Genomic DNA, 19,018 nt, shown 5'->3' with positions numbered 1-19,018 from the left:
ACTGATGAAAACCAAATAAGGTTAGAAATAGCTATCTCAGTACTCCCTTAATTCTTTGTTAGCAATCCAAATTTTGAAAAACACATATGATGTCGCAGTTAAGCGACTGCTGCCTGTGGATGGCTCTGGATTGAGCTGATGCAGGCAAAAGACTTCTCTCTCTCCCATATTTAGGCTGACAGGGTGTTCAAAAAGCACTTATATATATATATATATATATATATATATATATATATATATATATATATATATATATATATATATATATATATATATATATATATATATATAAGACACCTTAATATGACATATGGTTGAATATGGTTGACTAATGTATATAGCAAAGAATGTCTTAATAATTTATAGCTATGATTGCAGTAATGGCTTGACTTACTTTTACATTAACATCATCTGTTGACTGTAGCTGTAGTATATGGCCACTGATGACAACATCCAAGAGTAAAGAACCATCTGAATCCAAACCACGGGCAACATGAGTCATTCGTAGAAGCTCCCCTGTAGATTTCAACAATAGTTCTGATGAATGAATGGCATTAACATGAGGTATATTTTCATAAGGCACCCTAAGTGTGAAATGAATTGGCATGGACCATTTAGTCTAGAAATAAATGGCTGTAAAACTGCATTTCTTGAAATATGTATTTGCTAATGATTACAGAAAGGTTTCTACCCAAAAATACCGAAATCATATTTATTTAAGCATTAAAAAAATTAGAGGCACCTACTAATGCACTTACCTTTCTGCCCCAGTTGCCTATTTGCACAAATTTAACAATTTCCACTTTATTGTTTCATACTTTTCATACTAGCCTGTGGATTCTTTTTTAAAACCATGAAGTAAAAGTTGCCCACATTTTATTGTACATTTCAATATGCATATTTTAAAACATACTTTTTCTTAGTGTACAGATTTTGTATACATTTTCTGTATGGAAAGTACAAAGCAACATTTGGCTATCAAGGTGTTACTGCCACTGGGTTCATTCTGTAAGTTCACTTCTTTCTAGAATCGAATTGAATAGAATAGAGCTGGAAGGAACCTTGAAGGTCTTCTAGTCCAACCCCCTGCTCAAGCAGGAGAACCTATAGCATTTCAGATAAATGACTGTCTAGTCTCTTCTTAAAAACCTCCAGTGATGGAGTGGCCCCCAATTTTTGGGGGCAAGCTGTTCCATTGGTTAATTGTCCTCACTGTTAGGAAGTTTCTCCTTAATTCCAGGTCGCCTCTCTCTTTGATCAGTTTGGTCAGAATCCTATAGAAATTAATTGTAAACACTTCTAAAGAAAACATTTCGGTTCTTGTGCAAAAGAAACATATGTATCTTATTTTTACTAACCAGTAGCAAATTCTACTTGTGTTTCCCGCTTGAAAACTGCACTGGTGAGTGAAAAGCCATTCACAGCTTCTCCAATTTCCTTGGCTGTTATCCAATAAATAGGACTCAGAATAGAAACCAGCACTCTCATTACAGGACCTTGTGGGGAATAACATTATGATAAGTATAGCATCTTTTTGATATTTGTATTTTTTGGAAAATATTTTTTCTTAATCACTTCCTAGAAGCAACTGCCTCTCACACTTGGCCAACAAAACTTGAAGATCATAAATACTTTTTTTCTTTGTTCATGACTTCCATAAATAATTTATGAGAAGGATAGAATAAATCAAAATGACAAAGAATGTATTGATATAAGCACAATGATCTCAATGTGTTTGCCTGCTTTCTGGTTTTCCCATACTGCTATTGAATGTCATGGCGGCCCTCTACCTAGACAGAATGCCATTTGAAACCCACACAGGCCCTCCAAAGTCTGAACCATCAATCAGTCAGAATACAGCTGGAAGGGATCTTGGAGGTCTTCTAGTTCAAACCCCTGCTCAAGCAGCAGGCCCTATACCTATACCATTTCAGACAAGTGAGTGATGAAGCACCCACAACTTCTGACGGCAAGCTGTTCCACTGATTAATTGTTCTCACTGTTAGGATATTTCTCCTTAATTCCAGGTTGTTTCTCTCCTTGATTAGCTTCCATCCATTGTTTCTTGTCTTGCCTTCTGATGTTTTGAAAAATACATTGACCCCCTCTTCTTTGTGGCAGTCCCTCAAATACTGGAATACTGCTATCATGTCACCCCTAGTCCTTCTTTTCTCTAGACTAGCTTTACCCAGTTCCTGCAACTACTTTTGTGCTGTACTTTTTCTAAAAACCTCTGTGCTCTTGGAAAAATAAAATGTGCTCTATACTTAATGAAATCTTGATGATATCCACTGTTATAGCCATGATAAACATAGACCTTTCATTTTGATTTATAATATTGCTATTAAAACAAATGGTGTAAATCTGATGAGTCTAAATAAAATCTTAATGCATAAAAGGAACAGCTGTACCAAGATTCCGAGGGATATTTGTAATTTTGGCTTCTACACTTGTAATATCCTCATCTGGACCATCTATTACGGTAGCATTCAGGAAAGCGATTCCAAACTCAACATCATTAATATGTCCAATGACGCTTCCTCTAGCATGTGAGGGTCCACCTGCGGGGAAAAGGAAAGAAAGGCCAAAGGAAGCAATTTTCTCCAAAATACACTACTAAATTCTAGAAATCATTTTCTAATGATGGTTTAAAAAAAGCAATTGGACAAATTCATGGAGAGAACTGCTATCAGTGGTCAAGTAATAATATCAATAAGCAGTGTTTCTTAACCTTGGCAACTTTAAGATCTGTGGGCATACACTTCAGCTGGCTGGGGAATTCTGGGAGTTGAAGTCCACAGATCTTAAAAGTTGCCAAGATTGAGAAACTCTGTGTTAGTGCATTTATGGATTTCCCATAGGTATCATGAATGCTGGATTAGATAGACATTTTTTTTACTGTACATCTTCTTATGTTTGGTAATATGCCTGCCTGGGAAATCTCTTACACTGACATATGGTATTTTTAAAAATTAAATAAAATATGGGTTTAGGCGTCAAGTGCTGGTGTGAGTCCACAGTGCTCTCTCTATTAGCAAACCATACAATTAAATAGCACATCTCTCAGACATAATCATTCTACCAGATCAGGTATCTCTAGAGGGATATCATTTTACAAGGTGCAAAGTCCTGTAGGTGAAAAGAGACTCTTGTTTAATACTGCTTACTAGTTCCAACATAACAAAATGTGGCAGGAAGAAAAGCAGAGTATTCCTAAAGGAATTCAGACAGGGTTTATGCCATTATTTGAGTAGGAAATTAGCCAAAACACCAAAGTATATTAATCGTTCTGACAAGTAAAACCACATTGTGGTTTTTTGCCACATTTTAAGGAAAAAACATTCCAAACATTGGCCACAAAAGAGACATCTCTGTTTTTTCAAACCTCATCAGATTTTTGTAAATTTGTGTTATTTCAAATGAGGGAGATCAACAAGTAACTTCACTTGGATTACACAGCATTTTAAATAACTTTCTAACACTTTCTGTGTGGCTCTACTAAAAAAGAAATAATAAGTAACATTTAGATTAATATGCAAAATTTTGCCAGGAGCTTTGAATATTTTCCAAATTCTTCTTTGAGTTTAGCTGAACATATTAGCCTCAAAAACTGGTCTTCTAGCGAAGCAAAGGATAGCAGATCTGCAGTGAGAGAACTAATTCTAAAATTCACTATATCTCTGCTGTAATTATGAAAATAGAATATGCTAGTCCAAGTGCTTATAATACCAATAAATATCAAGGATCTGCTGCAGTATTAGAAGTCAGGTGCTCTAGTGTCTTTCTGTCCAGGAGCTTAAAAAGTGTCCTGAATAAAGCTATCCACTGAGTCAGCAACATAATACAGGTAGTCCTCATTTAGTGACCACAATCAGGACTAGCAACTTCGTGGGAAAGCAAAGTGGTCACTAAGTGAAAACACATTTGTGCACATGATCTTACTTTTGTTCTCCTTTGCTTTACAGATTTGCAACGATCATAAATGGTCACAAAACTACTTTTTTCAGCCTTTAAATGATGCAGTTGCTAAATAAGGACTACTTGTATTTGCTAGTAAGTAAGTAACAATACTTAGCCCAATTAAAAGATTAAAATATCACTGCCTTTGACAGCTAGAAAACATCAGAGTCTGGGCCTGCAACTACCTTCCTTTCCTTTCTTCTTCAGTATGCTTTAGTGCAAGCTGAAAACCGAAGGAAAAAGAGAAAAGAATTGGAACCATTAAAGATGCCAAGAAAGATAGAAACTATTTGTGTGTGGAAGTCATATGGAGAGAAAAAAGAGCAACCCAGAAAGAGATATATTACACAGAACAGGAATGATCTAATGATTCAATCGTATTTGCTGGAAACATGTTTGTGTGGGAGGGTGTTTACTGATCCTGAACAAGAGAACTCCGATCCTCATTATCCACACATTCCATGTTTGTGAATTCACCTCCTTGCTAAAATGTATTTGTAACCGCAAATCACGATGATTTTGTAATCATTCACAGACATGCACAGGGTGGCAACAAATTTAGTCAACCGGCTCACATGTTCCCAACTGAGGTTGAACAAGATGATGCTCTGTCTTCCTGTTTCAGCTCTAGTACTATAAACAAGTGTCCTTTTCGCCGTCTGTTTAATTCACATTCTTTGCATTTTTGTGCTAAAATTAGGTATATTAAATCAGGTTTCTTTAAACAGAAACACACATAAAACAAGATTAGGTATTGAGTGGTTGGTTGGTGAAAATGTTGTAACCATAGGCTCAGAGGAAAATAACCCTGTAATTTCCCCAGGAGCAATCACTCAGCATTTGCTAATTCAGTTCATTAATTCATTATCCACAAAACTCTCTCTTGTGTTTGGCTTTGCCCACCGTGGCAGCCTTATATGAATATTTATCTTTCTATTTTTCAGAATTCTTAAGGTGCCAATGATTCAAACATTTTGGCAGTTTTGATAAAACTTATCAAACTTAATAAAACTTAATTCTTTCTACTATATTTGCCTTCGGGTAAGGGATCTTTTATAGGTATGGACTTTTCTTAGCTATTCCCATTCCCTTCTATGTTCTCATTTGAACATCAAATTCAAGAGAAATAGAGCTGATGCTGTGTGTCTTTATTCCTTCTTCCTTTTCTGTTAATTTTAAAGAGTAACTTGGTAAGTGTCTTCCAATATGTGTTAATGTGCAAGGTGATTTTTTGTTATTATTGAAAACATTGAAAAATAACAATGGAAGGAAACATGCAATCACACCAGCTCTGCATCATTTAGAATATGGTCCAGCTCTTAAATTCCTAAATAGTGAAGGGTTTAAATTACAAATTTCAACATGTATCATTGCTGATTATAATAGTGTTGAATGCATTCAGTGAATAGATAGGATCAGCCTTCATTACAATAAAAGACAAGATTGGACAATAGCACCTTCCACCTTAAATTATCATTTGCCTAAGAGAAACTTTTACATTTCCTCTTAAAGCTGCTACCATTCCAATAATCATTAACCTCTCCACCTCATGCCATTTAAATCCAAGAGTAAAGACTGATTAAAGCAAATGTCTATTACAACAATGTAGTTTACTGTCAATTTAGTAGTAATTCATATAGGAAAACTCTGATATCTAGTTTTATTTATGAAAAATTATTGTCAGATTAGGATTCGGAATATACTTTCTTCTTATTTGAAAAGTAGCACCAATAATGAGTTGTGAGTTGCCCATAACATAAAGTGTTTCTCCTTCTCTCCAGCATTTGAGACATAAACATGGGTATGCACAGGTACCTGGACAAGCCTGAATGTTACACCTGGATATTTGAGCCTCATCTCCAGGACAAGGACGTCCATTGTTAGAGACAGGTGGATTGTTGCACAATCGTGATCGGATCTTTTCCCCAGCACCACAAGAAACTGAACATGCGCTCCAAGGCTGCCATGGACCCCAGTTTCCATCCACTGCAAACAAGTACAGAAGTAAAATAAAAAATTAACAATGTTTTATTAATGCTTCTCAGAAGTTTGGGATTTTTTTGGTAATGACAAATGCATTACCATATGATACCATGCATATGATACCATACAATATGATAACAGAAATTATTATTGCTAATTACTGCTATGCTGTTTACATCCATTTTCATGCATGAAAGGGCTATCAATAATTAAATGATAGATAAATGGAGATTAAGTGAAATCTATGATCGAAATAGCAGGATAGAGCAAGAATGAGCAAGGGAAGGAAGTTGAAGAGTCGGATGGAAGATTCCTCACCTACATATAGTTCAGGGAACTCTACTCACAATCTTTAATATCTATTTCAGAACATTACTAAAATTCTACTTTGTGTAGTAAGATAGTAATAAAGAAGATATATGATGGATGTTTGCAAGTTAAGCAGTAGGTACAGCAGGTCAGTCTCTAAAAATTGGGTTGAACTCATGCATCCCCAAAGGAGGACAAGTGAGTTGATTTCATACATCCCTTAATTCCTTAGTTAGGGTGTGGCGTGCAAAGTGCCCCCATGCTTATAAAGCAAAGTTGTCAGTGCAAAGGAGATTTAGCACCTTACTCTCTAGTAGAATAGAATAGAGCTGAAAGGGACCTTGGAGGTCTTCTAATACAACCCCCTGCTCAAGCAGGAGAATATATATCATTTCAGACAAGTGATTGTCTAGTCTCTTCTTAAAAATCTCCAGTGATGGAGCACCCATGATTTCTGAAGGCAAGCTGTTCCACTGGTTAATTGTCCTCACTGTTGGGAAGTTTCTCCTTAATTCCAGGTTGCTTCTCTCTTTAATCAGTTTCCAACCATTGTTTCTTGTCCTGCCCTCTGATGCTTTGGAGAATAGTCTGACCCCCTCTTCTTTGTGGCAGCCCCTCAAATACTGGAATATTGCTATCATGTTACCCCTATTTCTTATTTTCTTTAGACTAGCCAAACCCAAGTACTGTAGCTGTTCTTTATATGTTTTAGTCTCCAAGCCTTTGATCATCTGAGTTGCTCTTCTCTGAACTTTTTCCAAAGTCTCAACATTTTTTTTGTAGTATGATGACCAAAACTGGTTGCAGTATTCCAGGTGTGGTCTTACTAGGGTTTTATAAAGCGCTACTAATACTTCGCATGATCTTAATTCTATGCCTCTGTTTATACAGCCCAGGATTGTATTAGCTTTTTTGGCTGCTTTTGCACCCTGTTGGCTCATATTCAAGTGATTGTCCACTAGGACTCCAAGGTCCCTCTCACAGTTACTGTTTTTGAGCCAGGTCTTGCGTAATCTGTATTTATACCTTTGGTTTTTCCTGCCTAAATGTAAAACTTTGCTTTTCTCCAGATTAAAATTCATTTTGTTAGTTAGGGCCCATTGTCAATATTTTTTTGGATCCTGAGCTTGTCTTCTGAGGTGTTGGTTATTCCTGCCAGTTTAGTATCATCTGCAAATTTGATGAGATCCCCTTTTATTCCCTCATGGTATCCCATGGTATATTTTATTCCCTTGTGGTATCCCACTGCTTACTTCTCTCCATGTGGATGTTGTACCATTGAGGACTACTCATTGAGTACGGTCTGTTCCTCTTTGCACCGTTATTTCACCTGGGAGCAGAGCTGCACTCAAGAACTATTCCAGTGATATGTACAGTAGATTGATACAAAAGAAGAAGCAACCAATAGATCCTTCACCAATACCAGAACTGCTGATTTATTCCTATGAATGTGCAGAGTCTTCTTGATACAGGTCCTCAGTTCTGGTGTGTTATTGTTAGAAACAACTTCAGTGTTTTACAGACACCTAGTTTCCTGCCTCTCCGTCTGTCTGTCTATCTCAATCTAACTCACCAGGACATAGCTCGCCACGACACCTCTGGGTCTGTGTATCAGCCCCCACACAGGCTCTTCCTCCGTTAAGTGGATGAGGATTGTCACAAATCCGATATCTTCTCATATGACCACCGTTACATGTTCGACTGCAAGTCCCCCAGTTGCTCCACGGGCCCCAGTTTCCATGTGCTTTGGGAACAGGACATTTTTCCAATCAGTATTTTTTTTTACATTGAAAGGCACAAGAATTAATAACAATAAAAATGTATCAATTGTATGTTTATTGTCAGCCTATTTTTAAATGAAGACAAGGAAACACATTTGGAAATAACTAAATGAAATAGCTCCTATACCCCCTTACTTGGAGGGTAACATAGTTTTCCTAGACCAGACTCCAATCCAGTTTTTTAGTCTCCCACAAGATGGAATCTTTTTTAGTATACATCAAATTGGCCCTATGCACTTACTGGGGCAGAGGTCAGTGTTGCAAAAGCCAACCTGAAGATCATTCCCTTCACATCTGAGTCCACCATTCTTTGGGGGTGGGTCTGAGCAATCTCTTGTTCTCTGTTGGGCACCTCCTCCACAAGACATGGTACAGGCACTCCAGCTAGACCAGGAAGTCCATTTTCCATTCACTAATTAAATGAAAAGACATATCATTTACATACACTGTAATATAAACTAATTTTCAGATCAGAAATAGCAAATATACTTGCTATGCAAATTCTGTGTAACTAAATCTGATGTCCAAAAAATCTACAAATTAGAGCAGTTGATTAAAGAGCCAAAGTGGTGCAGTGGTTAGAATGCAGTACTGCATGCTACCTCATTGCTCACTGCTTAAAGTTGACTGGTTCAAAGTTGACTCAGACTTCCATCCTTCTGAGGTCGATAAAAGGAGGACTCAGATTGTTGGGGGCAATATGCTACTTAGAGAGGGCTGAAAAGCACTATGAAGCAGTATATAAGTCTAAGTGCTATTGCTACTAAGCAGTATTTAAGTATATGAATATTCCATATATGTGTTCTGTCCCCCATCCGACCCACACCCCCCAACCAGTCAGCCGAGGCCTGAAAAACTGCTCGGCACAGACAAAGACAAATGAATTTCTTGGCAGCAACTTCGTAGCTGCCTGCCAAGCCTTTACTGATAATACACAGCAAACAGAGATAATCCAAGATAACTTGCCAGAGTGCTTGCAACAGAATATCCAGCAAAAATTGTCCGTCACGAAAATTCACACGCCACACCCCTTGCTTATATAGCCAGTGGGGTGTGGCCCAGTGACTCAGCTGAATTATCTGGCACGGCGTGTCTGCTGCTGCGCACGCTTGTCCTTCCGACGCTGGCGTGGATCCAGCCAAGACGTATCCTCGTCGGAGTCCGATACACCTGGCTCCTGGCTGATCCCTGAAGCACCTGGCTCCTGGCCAATCCCAGAAGCACCGGGCTCCTGGCCAATCCCAGAAGCACCGGGCTCCTGGCCAATCCCAGAAACACCGGGCTCCTGGCCAAACTCCTCGCTGTCGGAAGGCACCGAAGGCCGCACCAGAGGGGAAGGGCCTGGAGAGGGAGGTCTGGCCATCTCCTCTCCTTCATGTTCAGAGCCTTCCTCCTCTGATGAGAGGGACCCACCGGACGGAGCCACAACAATATGAAGAAAGGCTCACCCTCCTACATCTTACAAAACCAAAATTTATATTTGTCATAGATTGGCTGTTACTAGTTTGGCTGACTTCCTCATCTACAAGCTGAACCATTAACCATTAATTGAGAGCTATGTATTTCTATTAAAGAATATGGAGGAGAGAAATTATAACTCTCTTTGTTCAGTAATTTGTTACCTGAGCACATCCCCAGAGGGTGTATTTAACCGTCTTACATGCTAAATTTTCTCTTTCCCTTTCCTTCCCCCTTCATCATAAATTCAATTTAGTCAATTTCCCTTCATTTCTGTCTCACCCTCTATTTAGAAGACACTACATTTAAGTGACAGCCAGTTTGTTGTAGTGGTTAAAGCATCAGGCTAAAAAAAAAAAGGAAGGCCATGAATTCTAGTCCTGCCTTAAGTACAAAGCCAACTGGGTGACTTGGGCTAGTAGTCACTGCAAGAAAACTGCAAGAATCGTACCCAATTGAACAGAATAGGACAAAAAACAGATTTCAGTATTTTCTATAAACTCAGATTAAAAACAAAACCTATTTGTGACTTACCTGGACAATTTCTCTCATTGCAAACCTGCATCTGTACATCAGACCCATCACAGTGAGAACCATCAAATGATGGAGGAGGATTATCGCACAGCCTTATTCTGTTCTGGGTACCTTTACCACATGTCTCACTGCAAGATCCCCATGATAACCAGGAACTCCAGGCACCATTAACTAGAAACATACAAAGTTAGTCCAAAAAGAAACTTTAAAATTAGAAAAGGAAAATAAAAATTGGAAAGGATCATAGTGGCATATATGGAAGGCCATTTGCACAATGGATATTTTTTTTTGTCCTCTGCTTCTCTCCAGAAGCCTATTGGGGAATTCCAAGAATTTAGGAATATGTTAGAAGAAAAAAACTGCCTAAAAGTAAACAAGGACATTTTGAGCTAGCATTCCTATTATTGCTCATACAATTTAAGAGGGAATCAAAGGTCTCAGTAAGGTGGGAAAGAGAAGATGATAAAGGTAGACATGTGATTTTTTTTTATGATCAGAAACTTTGGATCCAACCATTTTACTTTTGGTTTTCTGAGAGGAAGTTTTTAATTTTATGAATGTATTAACTGCATATAGCACTTTTTGGAACAGAAGTGCTCATGGAAGTTTACAGTCTAGTATCTGAAAAATTTAAATTAAGAAGAGCAATGCAAAAATGAATCTCAAAAAAGATTACGGAGTAATCTTAAAACCTTCTTAATTTTTCATCTTCTTAAAACCAATTCCAGTGTTTACTTTGGATACAAGTAGATATGTTTTACAAATGATTCATTGAGGGGAAAGAAGTCACATCTCAGGAAGAAAAGGGAATTTATGTCAAGCATACCACTAAATCATTTCTCACCTGGGCAGGGCCTTATGTTGCACACAGTTGACTCCACTGCATTGCCTTCACAGGGTCTTCCTCCGTGTTGAGCTGAAGGGTTGCTGCAACTTCTGGTTCTGGTTTTGTTGCCTTGCCCACAGGTTTTAGAGCATTCTTCCCAAGACCCCCATTCTGACCAGCTTCCATCCACTAAATAGCATCCACAATTTATTTGCAGTTACTCATATGCACTGAAATGATCAATAACTTCCTAATTACAATAATAAAAGATTCAGTGGACTGGTGGCTTAGATTAAATAACAATATTGGCCATTACTCAGCCTTTCCTTAGAATATCTTTGACCAAACCAAAGAAACTAAACATAGTTGTGGTTGCTAAGTTTGTGAATTTGGAAGAAAGTTCCAAGGACACGGGTGGAATTTCAGTTAAAAAAACCTCAGCATCAAGAGTGAATGCTAGGAAATAACATAATGTGTCAATTAATCATCAGTAGTGAAACAAATAGTTGTACTGAATCACCATATAAGTGTCTCCTAAGCATTTATGGTATCAGTTTAGATTTATAAGATAACTAATGCATACAAACAAGAGATGAGTATTTACCTGGACACAACTTGCTCTGACAGCTGCATAGTTCATAATCAGGCTCCATACAGCTTCGTCCACCATTAGCAGGAAAAGGATTGTTGCATAGACGAATCCTTTTTTGGACACCCCGGCCACATGTTACACTACACGGTTGCCAGTCAAGCCATTGAGAAAACCCACCATGCACTGCAGTGGAACAAATTGCATTAATTTAGTCAATACTCCTTTTAGAGCCTAGATGTGCGTGCTATCGACTGCTGTCTTAAACAAAAAATCATTGTTTAAATCATTGACCTGCCATTAGTCTACAACAATTTTGTTGTGAATTATGACAACTGAATATTGAATAAAGACTTGGCTGGAAGTGATTCAGAAAAATTAGCAATTGTTTTTCTTGGTTTTTCTTTGTTGGGAAGAAAAATCAGAAAAAAAACTCTCCTTCTCATTACCATATCACAAACTAAAAATGGCCTGTAGGCTGGCCTCCAAACTCTGAAGGTATTTTTCTGCCTACATAATTAAAGTAGTTTGAACTAATGGATGGATTAAAGTATGCCTCCTAGCTTCCTTTTATGGATGTTTTGAACAGGCTGATATGATAGGAAGGAAGATCAAAATGAATGCTAGGGCCTTTATATATCATTAACAACAACAACAACAAAGAAAATAATGGCATAAGTAATTTCTTGGTATTCATTTACTTATTATAAAACTCATTCCATAGATTCTGGCCAGTTCACAATATGACATCTTCTTCTTTACTTACTCTTTTACCATTTCGAGTGTCAAAGGATCACAGAAATAATTTAAAACACCCTCTGGAAACTGGCAGCCTAGATCACTCCTAACTTTCAAAAGGCCAGAATATCTGTCTATGTGTTCCACCGTATTGGAGCAGCCATACCAAAGATCTGCCTCCAAGTCCAGGTCCTCCTTACTTCTAGGGAAAGCACTGGAACCTTAAGTATCCCCTATCCCAATGCCAAAGAATGGGAAGAATCATTTTGAAGTATTCAGCCCTCAATCCAACATTATCCTATTTCTCAAGCTTCTGATAATTGAGCTACACTTAGTTTTAATGAAAATTAGAGGCACTGTTCATTCTTATTCTTCATTTTTTTTCTCTTACACTTTCAATAATTTGCTTCTAGAACATGCACAAGGAAGAATGGCATGTTCTTAGAAACCACACCTTGTGAACGACTGAGGACAACCTCTGCTTCTAGCATACATGCAGATATATCAGAAAGCATCTGCCTTCCCTTATTCCCCATGAAAGCTGAATTTAAAGAGTGATGCAGAAATGTAAAATCATTTTTTCCAGGAAGTACAAATTTAGATCTCAATATTAATGTTCCAATTAATATTATTTCTAAAAGCATAGCAACAATTCTCTCTTCTGACAGGAGTATGCCTCAGCAGACAATTTTACTGAATGAGAGATATAAATATAGTGACGTCTCTTTATTGCTTTTTTTACTTAAAAATGCAGGTTGATTAATGACAAAGAGCTTCTCATGAAGCTAATCCAAGCCTTAACACTAACCCTGGACAATGAAGGGCACTTTGACCAGGACAGAACCCATGAGGTTCCTAGCTACACATTCATATTCAGAAGTATCCTCTTTACGAGCAACTGCAATACGCAGAGAGCCATTTGACAAAACAGTCATTCGGTCTTGATTCAGAAGAGGCCAGCCTTGACGAGACCACTCAATAGTTGGATGAGGTTCTCCTTCTGCTTGGCAGTTCAGCACTGCTGTGGTTCCAGCGTCAACAGTGATCTCTGCTGGTTCAGTTTTAATAACAGGTGTACCTAAGAGAAACAAAATATTCCTGGGTTGGCTGGGTTTTGTGATAATTCAGTAAGAGCAGAGGACTCTCTTTTTTAACACTTCTCCACAGTCTCTTCAATGCTATAATGCAGCATTATTTCCATTTCTCTGATTTACATAATTCTGTAAATTCCCATTTACTAGCCTATTCCCATTTACTAGCCTATTTTCATTTTTTTATGGTCGTTAGCAGCAGGTATTTTTGCTATTATATCAAATCTATCCTGAAGTATAAGTGAGAGACTGTGAGTGAAGGGTGGGCAGTCTACAGCTGGCATCTGCAACCTTTTTATGCCTTGAAAGCCTTCAGGGATTTCTTTGCAAAATTTTCAGTAGCAAATTTCTGAATGTTGGAAGCTGTTTTCTGCTTTTACCGGTGGGAAACAAATGAAATAAAGCATGACTGAAGAAAGGAAAGAAAGAGAAAACCTTAAAATGAGAATGACATTTGAGAATGTCACTCAAATCCAACTGAGTGACATGATGACCTTGCCTCCTGAAAATGAAATTGGTACTAAAGAAATGCAACCCAGTGTTCAAAATATTCAACTGTGCTACAGAAGAAAATATTGGGCTGGGGAGGATATACACTGTCACTGTCATTCATGATTCTTGACATAACATTCAAAGATGGGTATACAGACTCCTCCTACTCAGCACAAAATTGAAGATGATTTTTCAAGTGCTCCATACAAGTATTTGACCATCTTAAGAGATATTTAAAAAGTCAACCGGAAAAGCCCAGTTCTTTCAGTTGTCTATACTGTATCTTGTCTCTTTCACTAAGGGGAAAAGTTTCAGCATGCCTTGACCACTCTTTCAAAAATGGGAACTATATTCACAGCTTATCTTTCTTCCCCACCATTAACTGTTCATTGGGGAAATCATTATGCTGCCATAATAAAATTATCTACATGATTTTCCTCCAAACATAATGGTATCCGGAATTAAACTCCCATGATTTCTGCAAAGCAAGGTTAATACTGTATATTACAAATTAGGAAAAAATAAAAGTTCCAGGAATTTTAAAGTTGGACAAATAGAATGTTGTATTTTTTCCATGATTGTTTTATTATTTATTTTATTTTATTTTTTATTTATTTTATTTTTTATTTTATTTTATTTTATTATTTTATTTATTTTTTTATGAACAATGTGTTAACTCCTCATAACATGAAAAAAGCATGGTAGTCCTTGAAATTCTTTGATGGATGCCTCTTCATTACCAAAGTAAGAAAATCTGCACAGGTGTGTGTGTTTATATAGTCATATTTTCTCAAGTTTTCTAAAAATATGCAAAAACATCACAGGCCTGCTTACTTAAAAATGAACTCCACTGAATTCTTCATGATTTATCCCAGATGTATGTAATACTGAGGCAAATAATATTTTCTCTCAATACATTCCTTCCCCAAATCACTTTAGACAAAAATAAATATTTTAAATTCTTTTTTAATGCATTATTTAATAGATTGCATTATTTAATAAACTGAAAAGTAGTAATATTCTGAACCACAGAATTGGATCAGTTCCAGCTAGATGCTGCAAAGAATTAATTCTTCAAATATGCTAAGTGAAAATTTCCTCATTTGGGAATTCTCTACTGCACACAACTTCAGTTTTGTGCCATCCACATATTTGGCTAAGAATTCCAAAGCTCCAGACCCATTTAAAGGGCCTGTGGCTATGGAAAACTACAGCTTGACAAGAAGTAGATGAAGGAAAAGAAATCTGAAAGCAATTCATGCTAGAAAATATATTGTTTGAGATTAATTGATGAAGTCGACTGGGGTCATTGACATGGTACTCTATCTTTAACCATCAGTTCTAAAATTGAAGGTTAAGTGAGTTGGAGAGAATGCATGTGTTGAAATGAAGAATTTAGTTTGCTTGGAAGCTACTAAGATTTACAAGTACAGCATATACATCTGAGTGCACATTTCATAACTCTTAGGAAGGTGTCTGAATATGGGTCTGTAACTTACTATGTAATGTAAGAGTGACATGGTGTTCAACAACACCAGCATCATTTGTAGCTATACATATATATTCTGCAGCATCTTCATTCTGAAAAAAAAATAAACAGGGGTGATGGTTCAGTCTGAGACCGACTATATTAAACAATACCTTATAAATCTGCAGATGTAGTATTTAAGTGAAATTATTCATTGTAGGCAAAAACTATTAATTTCATGATATAACTTAGCTAAATAACTTTTTTAAGCATGTGGATTTTATTTTTAAAAAACCCACATGTTTACATATGACCCAATTTCCACTGGCTATGTTGATTGGAAATTTTAGTAATCTGGAATTCAGGCAAGATTGTTTTATAGTGTGCCAATATGGAAGGGTAGCCTGATAGGTCAGAAATAAAATAAAGTTATTTATAATATTGTGCTCCTTGGGAATTTCCTCCCCATGTGTTGCAAATATGACTCCCAAAATTCCCAGCCATAATTCCCATCTTTTGCCATGCATTGGCAATTGTAATTCTATTGTATCCAGGAAAGGTTAGGAAAATCTAGAATCAGGCACAAACATACATGCATGCAAAAATATTTTAGAATATATAGAAAAATATCTGTAGCAGTTGCAAAAAGGAAAAAGTTTAAGTTGAATTCATATCCCTACAGTGTCATAATGATAAATGAGATAATCCTAGCAAGGCATCTTCCTGGTAGTCGATGGATACAGTGATGTTTAATGAAATCCAATTGTTGCATTAGTTCAGTGCTAACTCACAACTGTGCCATAGATGACAAGGGATCCATTACTAAGTTGTCTGATTCGATTGCTGATCAGAGTACCAACTCCTTTTCTGCTCCACTGAATAGTTGGAGGAGGGTCTCCTGTGACTTCACAGTTGAGAATGGCATTGCCACCCAAGGGTTCAATCCGACTGGAATGATCATGTCCCATGAATACCGGAGGTTCTGAATTTCAAAATAATATGTATAAGCAACTAGGTAGAAAACAAATGTCTGAAGAAACTTGAAACCCACCATATTTAGGAAACACTACATGGATCTGAAACATGATCCATAAATACATGTAATATCCCGAGTGATTTAGCCATCATATTTTTCTAGGCATTTCTGCTATTTTTGCATTAAATAATTTGCATTGTAAGACTTAATTCCAATGTGTACCGGATTTTATTTTAACTCAAATTGGAAACAAACATTTTCATTCCATCTCTTGATGATAATTAAATGCTTTATTTTTGTAAGCTGAATATCTTTACTGCTGTTATTCCTCCTTGCCATACATAGTATTGTAGTTAGATGTAATATGAAAGCAGAAACAATGTGAAACAATGCCCACTTATTAGCAATACACACCTTTAACATAGACAGATCCAAGAGCCTTGATAGAACCAACTAGGTTTTCTGCCATACACACATAGGTTCCTGAATCTTTCTTAGACACTCTCTCAATAACAAGTTTACTCAGTCCGTTTACTCCATCATATTGTGCTGGTCAAACAAGAGAAATTTAAAAAAAAATAAACCAACATAAACATCTTTGTAAAATGTATTTTATTCATTAAAATATATTTTAGAGACATATTGTCTGTTTCATATAATTGACTTTGCTTTATAGCAAAAACAAAATTAAAAGACCAAAAATTTGGAGACAACAGGCAGACATATTGCCTTCTTGTCTCACGTTCTACTTGCAGTGCAGTCCTCAACTTACAACCACAATGGAGCCCAACATTTCTGTTGCTAAGCAAGACAGTTTTTAAGTGAGTTTTGCCCCATTTTATGGCCTTTCTTACCCCAGTTGTTAAGTGAATCACTGCAGTTGTTAAGTTAGGAACACGGTTGTTAAGTGAATCTGGCTTCCCCATTGACTTTGCTTGTCTCAAAAGGTGATGACATGACTGAGGCACACTGCAACTGTCACAAATATCTGCTGGTTGCCAAGCATCTGAATTTTGACCACAGGACCATGGGAATGTTGCAATGGTCATAAGTGTGAAAAACAGTCATAAGTCACTTTTTTCAGTGACATCATAACTTCAAATGGTCACTAAATGAATGGTTGTAAGTTGGGGAAAACCTGCAAATGTTTTATTATGGAACTTTCTGCTGATTTTCAGCTACTGAACTCCTTCCAGACAAATGTGTCTCTAAACATAACCATTTTTAGGAAACTAGGACATTTGGTAGCTAGAGTTAAGGTGGTATTTAATGGCTTTAAGAGTTTGGGTACTTGATATTTTAGTAATGCTTTTTATGGCTAGGGATTAAAGTAAAAGAAATGTGTTTCTCTAGACCCAAAGCTAAAAGTTAAACCTAAAAAATATACACAAACAAAGCATATGACCAAGTACCAAAGCACTGATGATGTTACCTAGTTTGGTAATAAACTTCTGCAACAAAACCACCAAGCTCAGAAACACCAAAGACCCCACAGTTCAACCTTGAGCTACAAATATTCTCTTCCAACAGTACCAGAACTAAATGTTTTTACGGGCACTAGAGATTTCTCATGCCTCCCTCCCCAGCCCACCACCACTAAAGAAGAGAGAGAGAGAGAGAGAGGGAGGGAGGGAGGGAGAGAGAGAGATTAAGCTCTGATTTGCTTCCCACATCCTTTGTACTCTATTATTGGCTGAGCTGAGCTGAGCAGTGATTGGTTGAATGTGCTCTCGATGTGCAATTACATGGACATTCTATACAGTGTATTTCAGATTTGCAGATGGTAAAAAGAAAAAGGCTATCTTTATAGTGTATGTGGGGCGGGGGATGCTTTTCAATCTGAAAGAACATGGCTCTACATCTCATTTTACAGCCTACCATTTACTTTAGTTTCCTGGATTAACTCACCTGGGATAATATTATTGTTAAATATCCATTTAATGTTGGGTACAGGAACCCCTGTTGCTTTACAATTTAATTGCAATTGTTCTCCTTTATTTAAAGCTACATCTCCAGGGAGTTCAATAAAAGCTGGGAGCACATAAACGGTTAAACTGATAGTGTGGGTGTCTTCACCAGCCACATTGTTAGCAATACAGGTGTAGCTCCCAGAATCTTCAGGCTAAATGGAGAAGGAAAACAATTCCATGTACACAGTACGTATTAAACAAAAGGCAAAATCCCCCAAAAATATAATAGCTATTTTAATAATATTGGCAGGTGGATTTGAATCAGCCAACAGAACATCAGCAGCAAAATGTCTCATTGTGATTTTTAGCACCTCCCCCCTGCCCGTCAAAAAAAAATAATTGCTTCCAAATAATAGAGCTTTATAAAGAATTTAGGTATTGAGCCTTTCATATGTTGAAAAAAATGCAACAGAAGAAATACTTCCCACCAAATTTCCATTTTTTATCAACAACAATCATATGGAAACTATGATTAGATGTCGGAACTGACAGGGAGAACCAGGGATGGATGGGAAAGAAGGGGCAAATGTGCACCATGCAAATGCCCCAATTAACATATTTTCCAAAAGGCTCTACCCGACCAACTTGATCTAGCCAATTGGGCATGCTGCAAATCCCATCAGCCAAAGAGTGTCAGCTGTTGGGGACTAGAAGATGGGCCTTTTCTGCAGTAGCCCCTGTTGTGTGGAATATTCACCCCTCAGAGCTTAAAATGGCACCAACCCTGTTAGTCTTTCCTTAAGCCTGTGTTCCAGAGCCGAAGGGGTTGAATGCGCTAAGGGCCACTTTTTCTGGCTTTATTGTTAACTGGCCAAGTGTCTCAGCTGCTATGCATATTTATTT

General features: G+C 37.2%; 1 protein-coding gene across 1 annotated transcript in view; it reads right to left on the bottom strand.

Annotated features, from left to right (window-relative positions):
* Nucleotides 1-19,018, bottom strand: part of HMCN1 (hemicentin 1) — a 231,135-nt gene that overhangs the window by 15,065 nt on the left and 197,052 nt on the right. Inside the window, exons 83-96 of the mRNA XM_015813311.1 lie at nt 18,114-18,327; nt 16,620-16,754; nt 16,021-16,211; nt 15,261-15,342; nt 12,987-13,256; nt 11,456-11,626; nt 10,870-11,040; nt 10,026-10,196; nt 8,275-8,445; nt 7,826-7,996; nt 5,776-5,946; nt 2,412-2,561; nt 1,359-1,496; nt 395-516 (exon numbers count right to left, since the gene is read on the bottom strand). Coding sequence (XP_015668797.1) covers nt 395-516; nt 1,359-1,496; nt 2,412-2,561; nt 5,776-5,946; nt 7,826-7,996; nt 8,275-8,445; nt 10,026-10,196; nt 10,870-11,040; nt 11,456-11,626; nt 12,987-13,256; nt 15,261-15,342; nt 16,021-16,211; nt 16,620-16,754; nt 18,114-18,327 — 2,328 coding nt within the window. The remainder of the gene's footprint in view (nt 1-394; nt 517-1,358; nt 1,497-2,411; nt 2,562-5,775; nt 5,947-7,825; nt 7,997-8,274; nt 8,446-10,025; nt 10,197-10,869; nt 11,041-11,455; nt 11,627-12,986; nt 13,257-15,260; nt 15,343-16,020; nt 16,212-16,619; nt 16,755-18,113; nt 18,328-19,018) is intronic.

This window comes from Protobothrops mucrosquamatus, unplaced genomic scaffold (genome assembly GCF_001527695.2).
Source record: "Protobothrops mucrosquamatus isolate PMUCROS unplaced genomic scaffold, P.Mucros_1.0 scaffold151, whole genome shotgun sequence".
Lineage (NCBI taxonomy): Eukaryota > Metazoa > Chordata > Lepidosauria > Squamata > Viperidae > Protobothrops > Protobothrops mucrosquamatus.
This window is presented reverse-complemented; position numbering and strand designations above follow the sequence as displayed.